The sequence below is a fragment of the Myiozetetes cayanensis genome, unplaced genomic scaffold, assembly GCF_022539395.1.
Source record: "Myiozetetes cayanensis isolate MyiCay16 unplaced genomic scaffold, myiCay2020 scf1, whole genome shotgun sequence".
Taxonomy (NCBI): Eukaryota; Metazoa; Chordata; class Aves; order Passeriformes; family Tyrannidae; genus Myiozetetes; species Myiozetetes cayanensis.
In genome coordinates, this window is record NW_026086604.1 from 116,183,811 (window position 1) to 116,206,495 (window position 22,685).

General features: G+C 40.9%; 2 protein-coding genes across 8 annotated transcripts in view; one reads left to right on the forward strand and one right to left on the reverse strand.

The window, feature by feature from the left end:
* The window catches only part of SCRN1 (secernin 1), a 129,471-nt gene that overhangs the window by 43,044 nt on the left and 63,742 nt on the right, over positions 1–22,685 (forward strand). The window lies entirely within an intron of this gene.
* WIPF3 (WAS/WASL interacting protein family member 3) overlaps positions 1–22,685 on the reverse strand; it is a 37,535-nt gene that overhangs the window by 3,051 nt on the left and 11,799 nt on the right. For 5 of the 7 annotated variants that reach the window (XM_050320411.1, XM_050320400.1, XM_050320389.1 and 2 more), the window contains exons 2-7: positions 20,401–20,569; positions 6,243–6,375; positions 5,487–5,615; positions 3,243–4,004; positions 1,545–1,691; positions 745–846 (exon numbers count right to left, since the gene is read on the reverse strand). In XM_050320411.1, the coding sequence (XP_050176368.1) occupies positions 745–846; positions 1,545–1,691; positions 3,243–4,004; positions 5,487–5,615; positions 6,243–6,375; positions 20,401–20,514 (1,387 nt within the window). In that variant the 5' untranslated portion in view covers positions 20,515–20,569. Of the gene's footprint in view, positions 1–744; positions 847–1,544; positions 1,692–3,242; positions 4,005–5,486; positions 5,616–6,242; positions 6,376–20,400; positions 20,570–22,015; positions 22,201–22,685 lie in introns of those variants that run through there. The other 2 variants (XM_050320419.1, XM_050320426.1) reach the window with 2 other exon arrangements.

Consider the following 22,685-nt stretch of genomic DNA (forward strand, 5'->3'; position numbering starts at 1 on the left):
ATCATACATCAGACAATTTAGACTGACTGAGGATGTCAAGTCATGCAAAATACCTTAGCACAGAAACAAACAATAGGTTAATTAAAAGTTGGAGATAAATAGTTGATCTAATCATACAGAAGACTGGGGTTTATAAAAAGCAGAATATGGGCATGAGATCTTTCAGCATCTTCAACTACCCATTGTCAAAGCTGGATAGGTGAACTTCTGCTCTTACAACAGTGACCTGGTGCCATGTTTGTGAGTTATAGGGGGAGAAGTAAAAAACAAGGTTTAGCCATTTATCACTTTCCTGACGAGGTTCAGGTACTAAGTCCCTTTGTTACTCAGGTGTGTAAAACACCATGTATAGGATTTAAATCAAAACACACGATGGAAGACATGGATCGAGTCACTTTCTTTTTGTGATTTCACAAGTTAATGAACCAAAAACCCAACCCAGTAGATGGCCAAGTCTGTTTTACAGCATCACTGTAACATCAAGGGCTTTGCAAATTCAGCAGTCTAAAAAATAGAGGCTGCCTGTCCAGCCACATCTTATTTTTAGCTACTAAGTCTTTAAAGTAATTAATTAAGTGCTTTTCATTATATCTTTGGTCCCTGTTGCCACTGTGACAAATCCCATTTCTCTCTGTGCCTATGCTAGCAGCCCAGTTACTTTAATGCTGGTTCTGTTCTTTATTTTCCCTGCCCATTTATAATCCTCTTGATAATTATCGGATCTTTTCATGTTTACACACTTACCTCTAGCTATCTTGCTAGGATATATTTTCTGAAATGGCTTGAATTCATCAGGTGGGGGAAAATCTTCCACAGAATGGAAAGTAAATTTAGATTCAAAGTCATCTGGAAAGTTTCAGGAAGTAAACATTAGTTGCTGTTAGAGAGAAACTTAAAAAAAAAAAAAAAAAAACAAAACAACAAAACCCAACAATGTTGCTGCAAGTAATTTCAATTAAAAATGCTGACTTGTCTTCTCCTGGAACTCATTCCATATAAACCACTCTGATGAGTACTTCTGTGAGCCATCCAGATTTTCTGCCTTAATTGCAGTCACTGCCTGCTACTAAAACTGAAGTTAAGCTTCTGTCTTCTGTTCCAGTTTTGTGCATGGATGGTATTGCAGTAATAGAGGTATTCCTTGGTGGGTTTTAAGCCACTTAGCTATAAACAAGAATGAATGGCCAATTCATCAGACCACAAAAATAAGTCTTAGTGGTCTTTGCTCTGTAGGATTGAAGCTACTAAATGTCCATGATCTGGTTTTAAGAACGGTAATATAAGCACACTGCTGGAACTTTTCATATTCTTAAATAATTTTGCAAGAGATATGTGCTTTTCTTTTCTACTGACTGATTCTAACCCTTTGTGGAAAAGCCTTAATTTTCTACCATTGTATAAGGTTGTACAAAAATGGTTTTATTACACAACCCTCTTATTGCTAGGAGAAAGTCTCAAGTGAGCTTTTGAGGTGTGAGACACACACAGGCTTTTTCACTAAAATTATTAACTAAGGCTAAGAGATCTAATTTAGATGATATTACCAAGGATGTGCATATTTCCATTTTTGAGTGGTGGGTAGGGGTCAAGAGCTGTAGCCCAGGTTGAGACTCCAGACTTGCTTGTGAGTTCAGTTGTTGGGGATCTTGCTGGTGGCTGTGGAGGTGTGACCAGCTTCCCAGCACCGGTTCCTTAAAAAGAAGCGGGACACCAGCACATAAACATCATCATGGCTTATGCCTGACAGTAAACCTTGCAAAAAGTGGAGGGAGTGTTGAAGGAATGCAGTATTTGGAGCAAACACACCAAGCTTCATAGCTGCTGTTTGTCAAGCCTGCCCATGGACTTATAGTATTAAGTATTACATTTAAGTCAATATCAGAGTTGGCTCAGGCTTTCCATTTCTAGTTCTAGGGAAAGTGTGACATTCTGAAGTGTGGTTTTGTCTCAGTCTGGAAGGGACACAAGAACAAGCAGTTTCTTTAAGAAAAGAAAATCAACAAAACAACCAAACTAGATAGTATGTCTAAAAGAAAATAATTTCCTGACACTTTGGCACTTATGCAGTGGAATTACCATTAGGCTTCTGCATTTCACTGAGGAGCTGCAAGTGCTGTCGAAGTTTACGTTGAGGCAAACCTATGACCAGAACTGTGTAAGAGGGAGGGAGCCCTAGGCCTCCAAATTAGCAGCCCCTCAAAACTGCTGCTTCTTCTAGACAAGCAAGAGAAAGGCAGGAAAATTTTATGGAAACTGCAAAAGTTGAAACACCGTGAGAAATGGGAGTCTTGATGAAGTAACAGTCCTTCAGGCAGTTCTGAGCAGCATTAATCACCATCACAGAGCACCTGATCTGCTGTACTTACACGGCCTTTCCCGTGGCTCTCAATGGAACCAGTAATCTTTCTCCTGACATGTGGCTGCTAAAATACAGGGTACAGAACATTCTCTTCAAAGGTTCCTTATTAAGTAGCTGTCTCCATTTCTCAAACCCATACAGATCTAGGCTCATCTTTTTTTATCATCTTCATGACATCAGAGAAATCCAATAACAGTTCCTTCTACCATCCTCTCAAGGAAACACTGGCTAACACCCGACTTCCCAAGTAGTCAGAGAAACCTTTGGCTCTTCCACCTTGATCATGGGAACAGCAGGGCTGCACCTAGATTTGCTTTTGCTCATCTATGGCTGTAGCTGCCCCATCTTTGTTTAATTATCTTTTATAAATCTTGCCAGCTGTTGCCAATATTGCTCCTGCATGGGTACAGCTGTAGAGGGATGTCCTGCGTTAGCTGGCACACGAGCAGCCACCATCCTGGCACACGCCATGGTGTGTACTGTGCTGCCATACCTGAGCCTGTCAGGATACCACTCGTGTGGCTGGAGACACACCAAAAGCAAGAAGCAACTCAGTGGTCCTAAAACTTTGGATCAGTATGTCACTTCCAAGAATTGCAGACTGAATTATAAGATGTGAGTGCCCAGTGCTAAGAACAGCCTGACAGCTCAAAAAGCCTCGTGTTTTGGGTGTTCATGACATGCTGTGTAACCTGCAGGTTATTCCTCCCATGTGTGCTCTTCACTCCCACCCCGCCGAGCCCTCCAGTCACCAGTGCAATAGAATGGTTTGGGATGATAGATGATCTAGTTCTTCAAGGTCCAACACGAACCACTGTGTGATTTCTCCCAGTTTTGCCAAAGGGAGCAAAAAGCCTCCCTCCTTCTGACTTGCTGCTCTCACCTGCTCCTCGGCCGGGTCTCTTCTTCCTGGTCTCTGCCGCGGCTGCGGGCTGAGGCTGGCCGGGGGTGGGTGGGAGCGGCAGCGACTGGATGCTGCTTGGCTTGTGGAACTGCGACAGCAAGTGGGGAGACTTGGGGGGCAGCGGAGGGGGCACGTCAGCACCGCTAAAGGCTGCGGAGGGAGGAAAGGAGAGCCTGTTCGAGGGCAGGGGGTGGCCGTGGGGCGGTGGAGGAGGGGGAGGCGGCGTGGGAAGGGGACAGTCCCTCCCTTCGGCCGGAGGGGCGGCAGCCGCGGGGACATCGGCAGTCCTGGCCGGCAGCCCGCAGGGGGACGAGGGGCAGGGGAGGGAGGAGGAGGAGGAGGAGGAGGGCGGCTGGGGCGGGTGTGAAGCGCCTGCTGGAAACTTGGCGGGTTTGTCAGCCTGGGGAGGAGGGAGCGGGGGCGGAGGAGCCGCGCCGGGCGTCACCCCCTTGGGAGGGCGATCGGCCGGAGGGGGCAGGGGGGGAGGAGGAGGGAAAGTGAGGGAAGGTTTGCTGGAAGCGGGAGGCGGTGGAGGCGGGGCGGGCAGGCTGGGCCGCCCGGGGCCGGCTGCGGGTGCCGCTGCGGGTCGGGAGGTGTTGGGAAGCTCTGGTGGCACAGCTGCCCTTGGAGCTTCGGCTGGGTGCGAGGGGTTACTGCTCGGCTTGGCAGCGCCGCTGTTCGGTGGGGCGGAGGGTTTGGGGGCTGCTGCTCGGACTCCGGAAAGCTGCCCAGGCCTCCCTGCTGAAAACAGGGATGTGTCACACGTTATACTCCAGGACCGCGTCCCCACTCATCAGACTAAACAGGGCAAAGAGCAAGCTCTGCATCTTCCTCTCCCCGGTGCATACCCTAAGGCGTTAAACTAATTCTCCCGAAACATCTTGTATCCAACGGTTGCCCTCCTAATGGGGCTTAGGAGGTGACATACTGCAATTGGCACAAGGATTCTGCTTAGTTATGTGATGAACTGCTGAAAGACCCTGGCCCCTCCCTGTTCTTCAGTTTCTGCAGAATGAAACAGTTTAAGGAGAAGGTGCTTTTCTGCAGAGATCTGGGGTCCTTCACACCAGCCTCATCTGTCTAGTACAGCCAGCTGAGCATCGTTGAGTCCTGGTGAAAAGGTAGTTTGACACTCGTCAAATTGCATCCTTGAAGTTAAGTGATTGCTTAGAACTAAAAAATTCACACAAACTTTACATAAATCTCAACCCCATGCATAAAAGCCAAGCTCTTAGAAGCAATGCCTCAAAGGCTTTCCAGGAGGCACAGGTGCAAATATTTTCTTTTCAACAGCAAATACCCAAAGACTGTCGATTCTACAAAATGTGTTTTCCTGAGTAAATGTCAAGGATTTATCACAAAGCAAGATGTCAAAAAAGGCATCTCATTCTATGCTCACACAGTCTGCTAAGCATGGCCATAGTTTTAAGAACAACTCAAAGTAGCTGCTGCAGATGAAGCTATGTGAGGAAGCCCTATCACATGCAGTGCTGGGCATCTTGGGCTTACCTTCCAGGAGTATAAACCCTGCAGGTAGAACCAAGGTCTTTCCCTGCAAAAGCCTGCTTTGCTCTGTGCTGCCTGATCAGGCACCAGCTGCCCAAGAGCACCAGAGGTCATCACTGTGACTCTAACAGTCACCCCTCATTGATGCTGGCACTTCTTGAGGGGAAAGGAACAGTAGGGCTCCTGCATTTAACTTCCTCCTGTCATTGTGAAGCAACAAAACCCTTTTTCGGGTCAATAAATAACCTTGCTGGATCAAAACTTTACTTTATAAAGTCCAGAGGGCAAAAATCTTAAATAAGAATCTTTAAAGTAACACCCAAGACTGTAATACCATAGAAATACATGTTAATAGAGGGAAGGAAATATGACTTTGCCATTTGTGCTGAACTGATAAACTCAGATTTCAATACTCTGAGGCACAATTAGAAGTTTTCATTAAAATAATGTAAAAAGCTCGGTTAAAGAGATCTATTCAATCTCCTTCCTACCCAGTGTGCAGAAAGCTTTTTATTTACATTTTAACAAATAAGGCACATGAGATCTAGAAAAACAGCTTCAAGCATGTTACTAATTGAGCCCTCCATGGTCACATGATGATCTAAGGATTCAGAAAAAAAATCCAATAAAAATCAATCACTAAAGCTAACCTCGAAGTGTTTTTATCCCAGATCACTGCTCCTGTCAGCTATGCTTTCATACAAATGAAGTCCTTACCTGTCATGTCCCTCTGGCCTGCTGGTCTGAGAACAGGAAAGCCACCAGCAAATAAACCTCCCAGAGGCTGCTGAGAGCCACCTTTATTGACAGCTGGATTAACTCCATCTCTGTTAGCTCCTTTGGGTTCTGTTAAAAAGAACCAAAACACAGGGTATATCAGAAAATCATGTCATCCTTGCCCTGATACTGCTAAGGTTTGGCACCAACAAACAGCCAAGGCCGGACTTTTCCCTCTACTGTTACTACAATAACTGCCATCACTCTCGGACCTGTAACTTGGAGCACAGCACCCTCTGGTGCTCTTTAGTCTCACATTAATCGTGACACCAAGATGAAGTTGTGTTAGGCCTAACATTAAATTTATGTTTCCAAATTTTTTTGGCATTTTTTGTTCTTTTAATCTAGTAAAGAACAATTCTTCTGCTAGAGCCAACAATTGTTCATTAATTATTTTATTAAGAAACTCTCAAGGATTTTTTTTAACCATGATTTTTTATTTTTTTTGGACAAGGAATGCCTGTTAAGGAGATATCCAGTCACAGACTTATCATGAAATGTTAATAGTTACTGATCTCAGAGCAGGATGCAAGCTTAGAGAGTGTCCCCTCTCCGCATCCTAAGGCCATATAAAGATACAGATTACTGCTGAACTTCAAACCTGCCCTTCAGTTTGAAACTGTTCAGGGGGATCTCCACCCGCACCTGAGGCCTCAGTGAAGCTCACTCAGGCCTTGCTGAGGAGCACATACTTACTTTCAATCTGTGGGGCACTGCGGTCATTGATTTGAGTCACTTTTCTTAAGCGAGTTCCCTGCTGGATATCAGCCAAGAGCGCGCTTCGTGCTTTCTGATCTTCCTTCCGCAGTTTTGGCACTTCTGAACTAGACTGTTGACAGTAAGAGCATTAAATAGGAGGTGCAGACAAAAATTCAAGCTTAGAAAGGATACACAGGCAAACACGGGATAGAAGATTTAAAATAAACCCCCCTTGGCAGCTGGCACTTCAAAGCCTTTGAGTTCAGTCAACAAAAACAGCATTCACTTGTGCAGGAGGTAAGAAAGCTGAAAGGTTAAATATAACACAAATCTAATACTAACGGAGCTAATACTGTTGATATTAGAGGCCATGCTTAAATGAAATGTGACCTCCTACTTGACCATTTATGGCCTCTGTCCTACAACTCCAGCTCTGACTAGCTCTCTCAGCCTTTTTCAAGCTATTTACAATGCTTTACAACAGAGATTTTATATGCCACATTAGAATAAATATGTTTTATCCACTTAGGATAGCCTTAGGGAAAAAAGACAGATTAATGCATACTGCATTTATATTTAAATGTGATCATTAATTAATTGAGAATGTCTTTCTGTATTGGAGATTCACACCACCTTGAGTAGACTGCCTTTAGAACAATATAATTATATTGTAGTAACTTTTCTGCCCTAACCAAGCTCCACAGATGTAAAGTCAAGTTGCAGTTTAAAGTTTTATTACAAAACTTTAATATTCTTTATCCTTATTTCATCAAGTTTCTTGTTACTAAAAAGAAAATAAACCAGATCTTTAAAAAATTGGGATGTTTCACTTTCTTGAAGCAGATATTAACCAGCAAAGCTGTTATTTCTAAACCTATCGTGGTTGACAGAGTGGTCTAGCAAAGGGGAATCTTCACCTCAGATAAGCAGTGAGCTGCTTGCTACCAAAATTCCCAGAGGTTAGCTAACTTCCTAAAGAGAATGAATACCAGAAATGTTTCCATATTCCTTAATTTTAGCATCATAGCCCTAATAAAGCAGAACAATACTATCACACTTTAAAACAAACAAACAAACAAAAAAACCCCAGCTTGGTAATGGCATTCTGAGAGCAAAACAGAAACTTGGAAACACTTAACCAGCTGCTGAATTAATGAAGTGTCTAACTGGCTAATCCCAAATGAAGTATTCTACCTGTACGATATCGTTCGTGGTTATTTTTGTACTTGCTAAAAACAAACAAACAAACAAACAACAAATCGAAACCCGAGCAAGCAGGATTTGCCACGCCCCGCTAGATGGGGCTGCAGACCGCCGCTAAACGCCGCCGCATTCCCGAGCCGTGATGTAAAACCGCGGAATTACAACCTGACTGATACGTAACCATGTGTTATTTAAAAATATTAGTAAAATCCCCGCTCTGTTACATAGTTTCCTCCTTTGAAACAGCGCTGGCTGCCCTTGTACTTTCAGGACAGCGCGTTCCGCAGCCCATTAAGATGCCCCAGAAGAGCGGCCCGTGTCAGCCATGTACTAGCCAGAAACTGATTCCACTCTCATTCTCTGGAAGCTAATAATACTTACTTTGAAAAATGGAAATACCATAACTGCAACAAGGGTGATTCCCTTCCTCACAAAAGCTCTTTATCAGTATCTTCAACTTCACGCCTATCTACCACCATTAATGACTTTGCTGAAGCAGGACAAGCAGGATCTAGAGGGATCTGACCAAGACCTATGTTTAAAATTAGATCCAGCAGCTGTCTTTTCGTTTCCAGGTTCAAGTGTCCATATATTATGCCAGCTGTCCACTTCACCTCCCTGATCTACTTCTCTGAGCAAACAGACTTTTGGAATACAAAGTCTTGATATCCAAATAGTTACTAGGCTATAAAATAGCCCACTTGTGGCAACTTACAATTTGAAAGTGACCCATGACTTGGTATCAATTTGACATGGTTAAGACATTAATTGTTTCACAATTTGTAGCACAAAAAATCTGGAATACTATTCTGCTGGTGCATAATGCAGCGTAACAAGCTGCCTTTCTCTTGCAATAGATCCCCTTACTCCAAGCATGACTCCATCCTATGCCCCAGCTGTTTCTTCTTGCTCCTTATGAAGGTAAGAGATAGAATCTTGCACGGCCAGCCTGGTGGACTCGGGTGATTGATTAACTGCCGAGTAGCTCAATACGGATTCTCTTCTTTCATTACGAAGTCAAGGTGGCCTGGGGTGCAGTGTTGCCTGGTTGCGCAGTGGTCAGAGCCCCTTTGGATTTCTTGCTTGCTGCCTGCACTCCCGAGGAAGTGACAATCCTTGTCAAAAATCGTTTCACCAGGTAAGCATCTCACTCATTCACCTACAGGTGCCCTCTGTTTGCGCATTTCTGGTTTTACCATACTGCTCTTTGATACACAATCAGAAAGGAACCTTTCTTTCTCTGATGAAAAAATAAATGTAGGATTCATGCTCATGTTGTGCTTTCAATCCCCAGCACCAGAACAGACAATAAACATGTAAGTTCTCCATCAAGAGAAAAACAGAAAAAAGAACTCCTATGGCAGTCAAATCTGCTGTCCCTATCACATGCAATAGAAGTGTTTCAGCAGGAAGACAAATTTACTTTGAGAGGAAAAACAGCTGCAAGACAAAAGATGTAATTCTTAGTCTACTTTCTACCCCACCATCTGCAGGGCAGCCTCATTTATTTACAAAAAGAGAAACATCTCAGTATTTCAATGAAAATCAGAAAGGAACAGGAGAAGAATGTGAAGATGTCTTTTTTTATCAGATGCCAGAGTTGCCTCAGGTAACACAGAGTGAAATTAAATTCCATACCTTTACTTACATGAATTGGTAAGAGAACGGTGGGTTCTCATTACCTTAGCAACCACTAGGTTATTCTGCTACTATTTCAGACATGAAGAACGTCATGTTCAATATGTACTTAGAAACAGAACTGAACAAACCACGCATGTAAATTGCCTGAACATAAGAGAACTACTTCCTTTTCATCTCACCCAACTCCACTACGCTTTGTCTTTGGTGGCCTGAATTACACACTCAGCTATGCCATTCAATAAAGTATAGGATCAATGCTTGGGCTATCTGTCAGGTCTCCAAAGTACCTGCAAACAGGAAAATACCATCAAATCACAATATTTAGAGTGATGTTTCAGAGTGTAAATCCCAATGATTTTTTCCATCATTCCAATGATGGAAATACACATTTCAAAATTTGGAGCTGATAACTTAGACTGGCAAAGATATGAATAAGGACAGCACAGTTATACAGAGAAATCCAAACCACTCCAGCTTGAGGCCATTTGAAAGGAACAACAAACCAAAATATGCTCCTCCACTGCTGGGACAGGGTGAGTGGGGCAGGTGGGGAAGAAAAGAAATAATAAAAAAGAAAATAACACAATATACAAATGTCAAATGTAAAACTGAAAATGACTGGATGACAAGTTCTAGCCATATCTCTGAAATGGAAGCCTTCATCCTGAGTGCCACAAGCCTGAACCTGGCAGGGAGCTCCAGTAGTGAGCCTGTTTGAGCAAGTGTGGCAAGGAGGGGTAGCACACTCCTCCAATATATCTCATCCTTTCAGAGAAAGCAGTGTGAACAAAAATGGAATTACAAGTTTAGTTCTGGTCTACAGGTCTTTAAAATTACATTGTGAAATCCTGGAGATGCACAAGGAAGTGCTAAAGCGGTATTCAAAACCCTGGAGGCAGCAGCTCAGATTTTAGCAGCCCTGAAGTCTATCTGAGGGGTGGTCTGCCTGCACAACACAACCTGTACAGGGGGAGGGTGGTGAGGACTCAGGCAGCAGAGGCAGATATTTGGTGAATTAATGCAAGATGCAACCAGACAAGCTGCAGATGGCAGCAGAATATCTATCTCCTGATTTTCAGATCAAAGCTGGATCCTCTCTGGCAGAAATGCTTTTTGTGAAGCACAAGCCACTGGGCCCTGTACAGGTGTTGCTGATGTGCAGTACCCTGCAGTGGGGGTGGAGAGGTGGGAGTCACAGCCAGTTGTTTGTAACAGCTTCTTTCAGTCTGGAGATCTGTGAAAATGGATCGTTTCGTTTAGGAAAACAACTCTGTATTTTTACACTGTATGGACCAGTCAAGATTTGGCCCTGAATAACCACAGTCTTAACACCCTAAATTGGATTGTATCAGACAAATTAAGAACTGAGAGTCTTTTCTAAGGAAAATTGACTGAAATCCATGGCAATGAGCTCCATGTCTGGGTACACTCTGCTGTGCTACTTGTGTCACATTCAGAATGTCACATCTTGCAAGACAGATGGGAGCATTGACCTACCCTCTGGTCTCCTACAATACTTAAAATATTTAAGAGGTATATGAGCTCAGATACTAAAATGCTTAATAAAGGAGACACTAGCCATTTAAAAAAAAATTATACTAGCACTAAGTATTATCTCCAGATTTTAAAGAGTACCTCTGCACACAGAAAAGGGTAAATCCTCTGGACTCCGGGCAGGTACTTCAGATCACAATGGATACAGACACTGTCCCATGAATGGGTTATATTTACTCTGATTTTTAAATATGATCTTTAATGAATTTGTAGAACACTTCAAAGCAGTGTAGGTCTTCATAAACATGATAACTGCAGAAAAAATGTACTTCTAGCCTTCTGGACAATCCAATAGCCAAGGAAGTATGGGTCTTTGTTTCAGAATGATCCCATAAGCTGATGGGAGAAGAGGATCCAGTACACTAGCTCTAACATAGGAGGAGCCATAAATAAGAAAATAAAGCATGATTCCATCCAAAGGCATTAAATACTCTTTTATGCAGAGAATTTAATCATACTGAGTATTTATACTGCTAATATGTAATGCATTGTATCATGACAGTGATTTCCCTTTCCTGGTCACTTTTTATAGAAAACACTGCAAACAGCTATGTAGAAAATTTATTTTTTTATCTGAACTAGATAAGAAAAACTAAAACAAACTAAGTCAAAATACATTTAGCTTATCCCTAGCTATCTATTTGATGAGACATATAATGAAAAAATTAAAAATCTATCAATTTGACATCAGTATTTTATTATGGGCAGAAGGAGATCTCTCGCTTTTGCTGATGATTTTAATTATTTCTATGAATCTGGTGGCAATCACCCTTTCTTTCTTCAGTCACCAATTTTTCTCCTCTAGATGACAACAACAACAAAAAAATTCAATTCAGAGATCAGGCACAGATACTGGTAGAAGGCAAAAGTAGCATATGTTTTAGTAAAAGAAGAGTTTGAGGACATCCCTTAACAAACCCTGGCTTTCTTATTTTTCTCTGCCATCCTCAGCCAAACCTGCACAGGCATGGGCTGAGGCAAGTGATCTTCACCAATGCAGCATGCAACACCTCAGGTTTGGCTTTTAAGGCAGGGAAAAATAGTGCAGCAAGATAAAGGATGAGCAGAAAGCTCTAGGATGAGGAATATTTGATAATAGAGAGTGCATATTCATGAAAACAGGAGTCATTGGGCCAGTCCTGGCCTTCTTTGGCATCCAACCTGACATAGTTCAGAGACCTAACTTAAACTAAGAAATTCAAAAGTCTACAAACATGCCAATGCACAATTAAAACCAGCATGTAAAATGGCAGACAGGGCAAAACCAGCAATAGCTGCGAAGGCAATGTAGTCAGTAATGTGATAGTGCCACGTCTGGCCAAAGAAACTGCATCAATAGTGAGAGACAACTGAAGCATTTAAACCTTAAATCAGGGACCTACAAAGCATCAAGGAAGAGCATGGGCCACTGGCAATATAATAAAATGCCCCAAATATTATTCCTATATTAATAATAACTGAAATTCTGGTGTAGAAAATACAGATTTTCAGGAAAGAGGACAAATAAGATGAAGCTAGCTGTGTAAGGCTATGTGTGTCACGTCAGAGATGGCTGAGAATACTGAGAGGAAAACACAACTTGTTTGGAGTTGGTAAATCATCTGAGGAAAGATGATGAGTGTTCTCACTGCCCATATGGCACCACAAGATACTCAAAGTAGGAGAACATAAAGGGAGAGATTATGACTGGGTTCCCCACCCAGCCACAAAGCTCCTGTTCCTTTGAAGGAAAGCCAGGCACAGGCTTGGTGCTCACAACAGTCTTGAAGGGCACAGACCTTGAGTAAGGGGCCTCAAGGGGCAACAATCTGCTAAAATACCCTTCAGGGAACACTGATGATGAAAAAGAATGGACTAAGAACAGGGAAAACCTGCTGGTGATCGACTTACTCCATAACTTCCTTCCACTTAACCACAAGCTGCTGACCGCAAGTCTTCCATAAGGAGATCCTTGTAACCATCAGGACTAATGTATTTAAATAAATTTAGCCCTTAAAAGACTTCATCCTTCTCAAAACCAGAACTGACAGAAACAAAATAATATTGACAGTAAAGTTCCAGATCATTCTGACAAACTACAATGTCGTAACTTTTTATTGAAAGAACCACGTTGTTTTGGAACAAAGTAAAACATGGAAGCTGACCAGCATGTCTTCCTTGACAAAACACAAGATTATAAAAGCCATCTATGCATTTGTAGCTCAACATGAAATCTGAAACCCCAGAGGAACTTGTTTTCCCAAGATCAATCCACTATTATTAGTTTAGAATTATGCCAAGAATTCATAATTTTATATTCGCAGCAGAAGCAGTTTGCCCAGCAGGCAAGAGTGGTGCTTTAACAAAGAATTTTCAAACCAGCAGCTAAAATCTCTACCAGGAATGTACCAAGAAAAGCAATAGCAACAAAAAGAAGTAGCTTATAAAATAATAAAACAAACCCAGTTTCCAGCATTATCATCCTTCCTGCATTTATATTACATATGCATCAGGTGTGGTTTCATTCATGCACTGTCAAATGAAAAATAAATTAATCAAAACAATCCCCCCCTTCCACCTTAAGGAAAAATCCAGCAAGACTCAACAACAAAGCAGATGACTTCTTTTATTTTAAATATTTTAAACTGTTTGTTTCTAAAGAAGCTTGTGAGATCTGGTACATGCAAGTTTTGGTTCTATTCACAAGGGAGCCCTGACCTGTGACTTAAAGGTCTTTAATTATGGAATACTTTGCCATGGTGCAAGACTCCACCTGTACAGTCAATCTCAAGATCAGAGCCTCTTCTTGTGTTTCTGCTGCTCAGCATAGGATGAAACTAATTAATTCTTGGCATTTGGTCTACCTGGTTAAACACGGCAATCCCTCAGTCTCCTAGCAAGCTGAGCTTCAAATGCTTGAAAGTGAGGGGTCACTTTCCAGCCAACTTTTCTGAGGGAATCCGCAAGAGGGGACCTGCCAAATAGCTTCCTGGCAGCTAGTGAAATCATTGTTTCAAGAGAATGACAGGAGTAGCATTTGACAATTCCATCTACACCTAGCTCAGTACTGATTAACCACAATCTCAGCATCCATTGCCCAAAGTTCTGCAATCTGAACTTGCAGAGTTGAAAAGGTCATTGAGCAATTGTGTGTACTTAGATAGGCTGTGTCTACACAGCTTCTAGCAAGGGAAGTACTGTGCAAAAGTTGTTACAGATCTCTTCCCAGTGTTACAGCTACCGCCTAGTCCTGGCATCAGTCCCAAATAAAGAGGCGTTTCAGTGTTAGCAGAATCTGGTGCCTGCTGTGCAGTAGCATCTACCTGCTTGAAGTTACCAGCACACACAATGGCAGGGAACAGAACATAAAAAAATAGCAAAGCAGGAGTTACTTTCTTCCACATCTACATTCCTAGTGCCCATTTCAAAGACTATCAGTAATCAATGCCACTGCACCCAATAAAACCCTCCGCATTTTATGTTAGCACTGCTCTATCAAACAATATAAAATTTTGAATACTGAAAGGTTCTCTTGCTCAAACGGAGCAGCAGGCTTATTAACAAGGGCACACTTAGAAGTTTTCCAATGCAGGTTGCTACATTTCTATACCTGAATACAAAAACGCAACAGGATCAGTATGATGATTTATACCTGCTGAGCCATTGAGCTTTTCTGTTGGTGTTTAACTTTCTGACACCCACATTTGAAATGTACATTCTGCCTGTTCTTTCATTAAACAAAATACACAGTAACAGAAGCTGCTAGAATGGAGGCAGTATCAAATTTAAACTACTCTAAAAGTGTTTCCCAGCAGTCCAGAAAGATCGCAAGTCGAATACCAGAAATACCCTAAGACTGGCTTCAAAAATAATTTTGAACTTCATCTTTTGATTTCTAAATTTTTGGGATTCAAATTCCTATGATTGTCTCTGTATCAATGAAGAGAGAACTTAAAACTCTTAGGTGAACAAGAAATCCTGAGACCCTGGGACTGCAATGAAAATGTTGAACAGCACAAGGCTGAAAACACCACCATGGGAGCTGGTGACACTACCACTATTTATTCTCTCTGTCTATCATAGAAAGGTCCCAAGACTGACAAGGGATACTGTGACTAGTGACAACAAATAATTCAATATGTGACAGCTAACACACATCACAGTTTAATCCCTCTCTGCTCTAAGAACAGTAGGCCATTTCTCCTACTCAGTTACATGTGCAGAATGTATCTGAATATTCTGAAATGCCTTTTAGCATCCATATGAAATTATGGTCAGCCTCAGAGAGGAGAATAACAAGAAACCAGCATTTCTTGCACTGTCACCTTTCAGCCATGCAGAGAAGTCCTACTCAGGTATTGCTATAATTCTGAGTTTTCTTTTAATTAAAAGGCTACAAGCGTAATATTAATTGACAGATGGAATTTAATATGTAGCCACTGCATATAGTACAGATGGGGCACTGATTTTTCAAGGCATTATTACCTGTGATTAGAATGGTAAATTAACCTATTAGCTCTCTGCAGCTAGGCTGCTTCTAGTACCTGGGCCTGATCCTTTAGAGCTGGTAACTCTACAACACGCTGCAATTTCCATACTTCTGTGTGTAAAATTACACGGATTAAAAACAAAGAGAAAGAATGCTCTTGAAATGCTTTCCATTCCATTCAGACATGTAGAACACATGACATTATGAAGAAACCTGCAAAACAGAACTCACCACCTAAATACATTAAAAGTGGTGACCTAAGAGATTTCAGATAAAGCATTCAAGACTAGAACCAATGAATATATGCAGTACATGGCCCTGTACCTGTCTGCAGATGAAACAGAGCAATGCCAGCCTAGTATTTATGTTTTCTTTACATCTTCACAGCTCCCACTTGCCCTTTCTGCATTTGTTGACTACAAGAGTAGAAGGCTACAGCAGCAACACTTTGAGATGCCATAGCTATGCAGTCCCACATTTTCCAATAGCTGAAAATTATGTCAAATAAACCACACAAAGACAAAGCGTTTTTTTTTCTACATAATTGCTTCTCAATTTTTATGAAAGCAGACTGGTGTGAGATATGATATATTAAAATACTAGAAATCAGTTTCCTTTATTTTGGCTGGAACAAAGCACTCAAAAATTTCAGCCGTGCTTTGCCCAGCACTTAGCACAGTCTGTACGACCATCAGTTATCAGCAAGATTACCAAGCTGCACTCTTTCTCACTCCAGTATGTTTTACCTATCAACAATAAACACTATGATTTAGTATCTCCTGGCCTAGGAACTCCATGACAAAATACTAAATATCATCTTACTCACGGCTCGCATAAAATTTTCATAAACACATTCCTACATATTTTGTAATTGGCACCATGCCTGATTCTGTTCTTTCAGTGTTACCCTTGCATGTCTAGGGATCTGAATGAAAACTTGAGAAATTACCTTAATTTTTACAGTAAATAATTAGCAAGTGTGCCCAAACATTTATGCATATGCACACTCATATGCACACATTCTCTCATACTATATTTGGTAAGACCAAATCAAAATACCATAAATCATCATTATCTTCAACCAGGATGTTTTACATATGTTGTTTGTTCTCTTTCCACAGAACAGTAGTGCTAAATGTCATAGGAGCAAAACCAACTCCCACACAACTTCAGATAAACACTGTAGCTCTCTGAATTTCTTGGGAAGATTGAAGGAAACAGCTCAGCAAGGTTTGCACTCTAACAGCTGCATGAAGGAGAGAAAAAAACAACCCTTCCCCGCCCCTCCCAAGGAAAACTATCAGGTGATGTTTTTCTGAGCCTTGGAAATCCTTCCTCTATGTAAATTAGGCATTTATCACAGTGTTATATCATGATAAATTGCTTTTCTGAGCTTTTTATTACAAGAGTAGAAAATGATATCAGAATAACAAACTTCATAAACGCTGACAAGTGTTTGTCTACAACAGTAATTCAATTTTTTTTTTAAATTTTAACTAGATAAGTTAAAATAAATCATTAAGAATAACCTGCATGCCAGTCTAGCATTCATCATTATTTCGAGTTTCATATTTCTATCACCAAAGTAAGCATATTCCTTTCTTCTCCTGCTATCCTAGTTTTCAATATGCCATAAGACAGCAAAGAAACACCTGATGCAACTTTATTGGCTTTAACCATCTGATCCATTGTGATTTTTGGGGTTAATTTCTATGCTAAGACGTTAATAATAACAATCCAAAGCGAACAGAAGCATTCTCTTAAACTCCACAAACATATGAATCATTAAACAAACATCTTCTCTGAATAAGGCACAGCCCAGCAGGGCTGCTACACATCCATGCTTCCTTCAACATTAACATTTTAATAGGTGATGACTGATCTTAGCATTAGGAATTCATACATATGCAGGCTACACGGTAGTGAGCAGCCTCCACTGCACACGAAAAGTGAACATGGTTTTTCAAAGCAAAATTCTCTCTTGACTCTTTTCTTGGGAAATTAGACAAAGAAAATTTTTAATCAGTCTCAGTGGTGGTGTCTACTCCAGAAAGTATGACAACCCAAACCTAACCAGGATGTCATATGCCAAACTAAAAGACAAGAGTGTTAAAAGAAACAGAGGGGGAATAAAAAGAAGTTTTCCATGAGCAGAAAGCTTTAAAAAACTCTAACCTCATCGCCCTCTTCCCCCAAAACAACCAAAAAACCCTATTAAAAACCCCACCTTACATGACACACACATGTCCATAAATTGAAACAGCTTTTGAACAAACACATTAATGCCTCATTTCCAAGTTCTTTTTATTAAGGTATAGGGGGGAAGCAAACAAGAACAGATCTGAATTCTGTAAGCCACTGCCAGAAAACACACTGGGGCACAGTTTTATTCTGCCTACTCATCTCGCTCATCTTTATCTATGACCCCCTGAAGGCAGGCATTTGAAGACATGCTCAATTAATCCAATTAGCTATATTTACATTTTGACTCAGCCACCTACATCTGCTGTGGCAGATACCCTAGTATTCCCTCCTGTGAAATCCACTTTATTTTCTTTTAAGTTTGCTCTAACAGCCTGTAGCTTTTCAGCTGTTGGGCACAGGTGGCTCCTAGCATGTCTTAAATACTATCTCCAATTCACTTTACTATTGCCTTGCAACAACTTGTGTGAGCAGAATTCAGCACAAGTACTTACAGAATACCAGCAAGTTCAAAAATCTTAGAAAACAGTAGGAAAGAACTTAACTTTATTCTGCCTTAAGAAGGAGTTAACAGGACAAAAAAGTTAAGTGCCTACAGTGCTTAGAATTTCCACAAAGCAAGGACTGCAAAATTATTTGGGATTGTGGCTCTCAATATTCACAAAGAAAATATACAGAGAAAAACATAATGTGGGAACTACTACTTCTAAAAATCTCTTGATAATGAAAGCAAGAGGAAAGTGTGGTTATTATTCATAACTATAAAAGCAAGACAAGTCTATGGTACCCCTGCAAGGGCACCATGCAAAACGACAGGGTTCTAAAACCCCACCCTACACACAGTCATTTTTCTTTTAACACAAATCAAGTTAAACTAGTGGCTCACCCGCATATCAATAGTGAATTTAAAACCTAACTTTTAATTGCTAACATGTAAATATTACTCTGCTTTAATTATACCAGTATAATAAAAATCACGGTGCTGTTTACTTTGGAACTTTTCCAGCTGCTGGCCAAACATGTCTGTTAAAATTTTCCCTTCTTCCAACCCCCGCAGTGGTAAATTTAGCAGCTGTAACAACAGCTGGGCAGCTTTGCAACTGTAAAAGTCAGATGCCAATTTCTAGAAAAGAGCTTTCTAGTAAAAGAAAATAGGGTCTGTAGCAAGTGTTCGTGGACTCCCCAGCTATAAGATTTTACTCAGTAACTTGGCACCAGCTGGAGAGCTGACACACTGTGCTTCTGCTGAACTCACCAGGAAGATTTCAGATCCTGTCTCTCATTCAGTTTTGACAGGGAAAGGTCATTTTGCTGTTAAGGAAAAAACAATGTTCTGCCGTGTTACTTAGCTAATTATTTATGTTGGTTCATGTGCTCTTTTTAGTATTAACACTTTTTAAAAGGAAGGGTTTATTATCAGACATTATTTAGAAATGCATTTAGTTTGTATTGTATCACCAAGATAAAACTGACTCTAAAGTCTGTGTATTTTATGCACAGATCACACCATTTGAAACAGAACTTATGAAAGTAAGCCCTCTTGTACCAAAACCCTATCATGGTAGTGGTTTTAGTCATCAGAAAAGGAGGAGAGCAAAAAATCCCAAACTTGCTCATAGTGGTCCTTAGGGGTCCTCTTAGCTTTCCCAAGTAATTCACAATTGGCATGTATTAGAGGAGTTTAAAAATGTCTCTAAATATTTTAGGGAGCTCAATTTATTAGGATAAGAATATTTGCAGCTTCTGTTGACTTTAATTGCAGCTGTGAACATTAGGCTGTTCACAATATGCAGCCCACTTATTTCAGCATCTAACTATAGGTTGTGCACCAGCACAGAAGAATTGCTAACTGAAAACAGTGCTCATGGTGCCAAAGTTAAAACTGAATACTAGAAAGAATCAAATGCTGCTTCTTTCATTTGCTCTCTTTATCTTCCTCTTCTTCATCTCCACAACTCAGGGAGAGTTGTACAAAATGGTTCAGCCTATAAAGTAGCAGAGAGAAACATGCAAGGAAAACTCCTTCTGGAAAAAAAAGATAACATAAGAGCATTATCAACATTATCAAACTAAATCAACAGACCTTCCTGGGAACAAAACAGGCAGAGATGCCAGGGAATGCAATGGAGAAATGAAGTTGTTAAAAAAAAAAAAAGTTTTAATTACATTTGAAGTACCATATACTGTTTTACTACAGGGACTAACATACCCTGCAAATAAGTACAGCAGTGACAGAAAAATATATGAAAAAAAGTCGGGAAAGATTTTATGACTTGAACACAACCATGCCAGGTTTTACTGTTTCAAAAACAGTCTTAAGAATTTCAAAGCAGAAACAGGCTATGACCAGTTGATTGCAGAAAAAAAGAAATTACTTAAACCATGTCTTACCATAGGTACAATAATTGATTGTGAAGGTATGAAAATGCAATACTCTGAAGGCCCACTCAGAGCAGCCCCTGTCTTATTGCAAATGTGCTGGCAAGGCACATGTTCTACTTCATGACACACAGGGTAATGATCTGTTACAAGCGGTAATTGTTCCTGCACATGTACAAAAGCATATTGTGCTGTGTCCCCAGGAAGACAGCGTGTGCTAGAAAGAGCAAAACCTACAGCTGAACACTGTGAGCCTTAACAGGAACTGTAAGAAAGAGGATGAAGAAATTAGTACTTACCACCTGCACATTACTAATACAAAAATGAGTTCCCTGTGGCAAGAGAAGTATTCATAAATGCTAGTCTCACCATATTCTCACATAATGCAATAGTTTTCAAGCCTTTTGATCCTGCACCCCAACACTAAAAACAATTTTGAGCGTGCACCCCCGTATATATATGTTTATTTATTTATAAATCATACACATGCATGACAGAAGTTCTAGTGTTTTCTTCCTGCACATTGATGAGTCATCTCACACCCATCACTTTTGGAGACCACTGCTGTAATAAACAGAAGAACAAATGCCAGCAAAACAAGCATCTGCCCCAGGTATTTGATGTGAATATCCATGCCAAAATCCTGTGGGCTCTGAGCTGGCTACTGTAGCTAAGCTCTTCCTAATAGAAATGAAAAATCAGTCTTACCAGTGGTGGTGGTGGTGGTGGAGGGGGCCCTCCAGAAGGTGGTGGTGGAGGAGGCCCTCCAGAGGGTGGTAGAGGTGGTGGAGGAGGTGGTGGTGGCGGCGGCGGCACAGGCATCCGTTCAGATTTCTAGCTTCACACGACTAGGAAAAGTATAGCCAAAGTCTATGTCCTTGAGGAGAAGGAAGGGAGGAGAAAGAAAAGGGGGAAGAATAAAAAGAAAAAAACAAAGAGGAATGTGTTTATACACTGCAAGCTGAAGATCGGCCAAATATCTAGCTCTCTGCAGACTGAAGACTTTTATACTGCACTGCTTCCAAAACTACAGTACGAACAGCCTCATTATAGTTATCTGATGACAACATTCATCTAAAGAGCAAGCTCATAGATCTGGACAAGTGCCATGAGTACCAAATGCATAGATGCCAGCCTGTCCAACTTTAACTATTATGTCTTGCCTTAATCTGGCCCATGGCCCTGAAATGCAATTCCACACAGAACAAATCCCAGTCGACCACATGTAGACACCCCTGCAGGAACAAAAACTCTGTTGACTTTTACGTCAGAGGTTTGCTGCTCTAACTACAGAATAAGGAAATCTATAAGGTTCAATGGACTTGCTCAGTGATTAAAGAAAAAGAAAAAAAAGAGGGACTCCCCCCCAATGATTGAACAATAAATGAAGAAATTATTCTACAAATGAAAGCTTCCATTGTCACATGTAAGGACCAGATATTTCAAATATTAAAATCACCTGTGTTTTCTTGCCATTTTCAGATGTTGACTTTTCACAATTCTTTAGTAATACACCGACAAAAAAGACACATATATTCATAAAAAAGCTGTATGCTTTTTTTTTTTTTTAAATCTCCTGCAGAATGACAGCACATTACTCACTGATTTTCATCTCCAACCCAGCCTGTCTTAGTCATCTGTAAAGTTAACAAGCAACTCCTGTATTTCATCAGTAAAGTTGCAAGTGAAAGTCCTAGGCAGTGCCAGAGAGCCCTCTGCAAGCCTTACTTGGTAAATTTTTTTGCTAGCGACTCTTGGATAAAAGCTTTGAATATGGTTTTACATATAGTTTTACACCCATTGTTTCTACTAGCTTCTGAGACTCTTCACAATGTCATGTGAAACAGTGTCAAAAGCCCTACAATAATGCAAAATATGACATCTGCTATATCTTTCTTTTCTGCAGGGCTTTATCTTAACAAGAAATTACATTGGTTTGACAGATTTGCTCTTTACACATCTCCACAGATTAGAATTAATTTTCCCGTCTTCTCCAAGGATTTAAAAACATTTTTCTCATTTTGATGTTTTACTGGAAATTGATGTTAAGTTGAAAGGACCATAATTCCCAGGCCCTATTCCCCTCGTTTCTCCTTTCATTTTTTAAAGCATGCACTTCATGCTTATCCAGAATCACCAGTATAAGGAGGAGGTACGAAAGTTAAATCTGGAAAAGTTCAGCAGGGAAGACAACATAGAAATGAGGCAATGCAGTCTTTAGGAGAATACCTGGCTGTTTTGTTAGAGGGATAGTTTGGAAGAGGCAATGAAGCTAAAATGTTCACTTCCTACTTAGTGTATGTGAACAATATCCAGATAATACCTGAATATTTTCCTTCTGTTGTATCTTGTAAAATACTTTGTGGGAGATTAAACATGCGGAGCCTCTGAAACACTCGATTCCTCCCTTGAGAGATTGCTATGCAAGGGACTCACATATCAAAGCACCCTGATCTGGAACAGAATTGGTTACAATCGCTTTAATAATTGCTTAAGGAAACATTCCAAGAAAGCTGGCATCACAGTGTCTCCACCGTTCCACCATCATGGTAGCCCTATTCAAAAATCCATTAACAGAAGATATCTCTTTTCCTCAATTAAGCCATTCAAAAACAGACATAAGGAGAATGAGTCTTCCCAGCTAATAATATGTTTCGGGTTAGTATCTTCCTACCCTGCAATACAGGCCTTTTGTCTTCATTAAGGATTTAGAATGGGAAATATGCTCCTAGTCAAATCAGAAAAAAAAAATGCAACCCACGCTTCTGTGGCAGACCACATGCATGGCAGCAGGAGGTAAAGCACACTGGAGGCAAGCAGCAGTGAGAGAAAGGAAATGGGAAACAGCTCCTGGTGTTTAGAAGTCACAATCTGAAATGCCATCAGGTGACTTTTCTAGCTGCCTCTCCACCAGTCCTTGCCCCAGCAGCCATTCCTCCAAACGATGCAGCCTAAATTCCAGGACTAGAAACTGTGTGACCACCTACAACCCA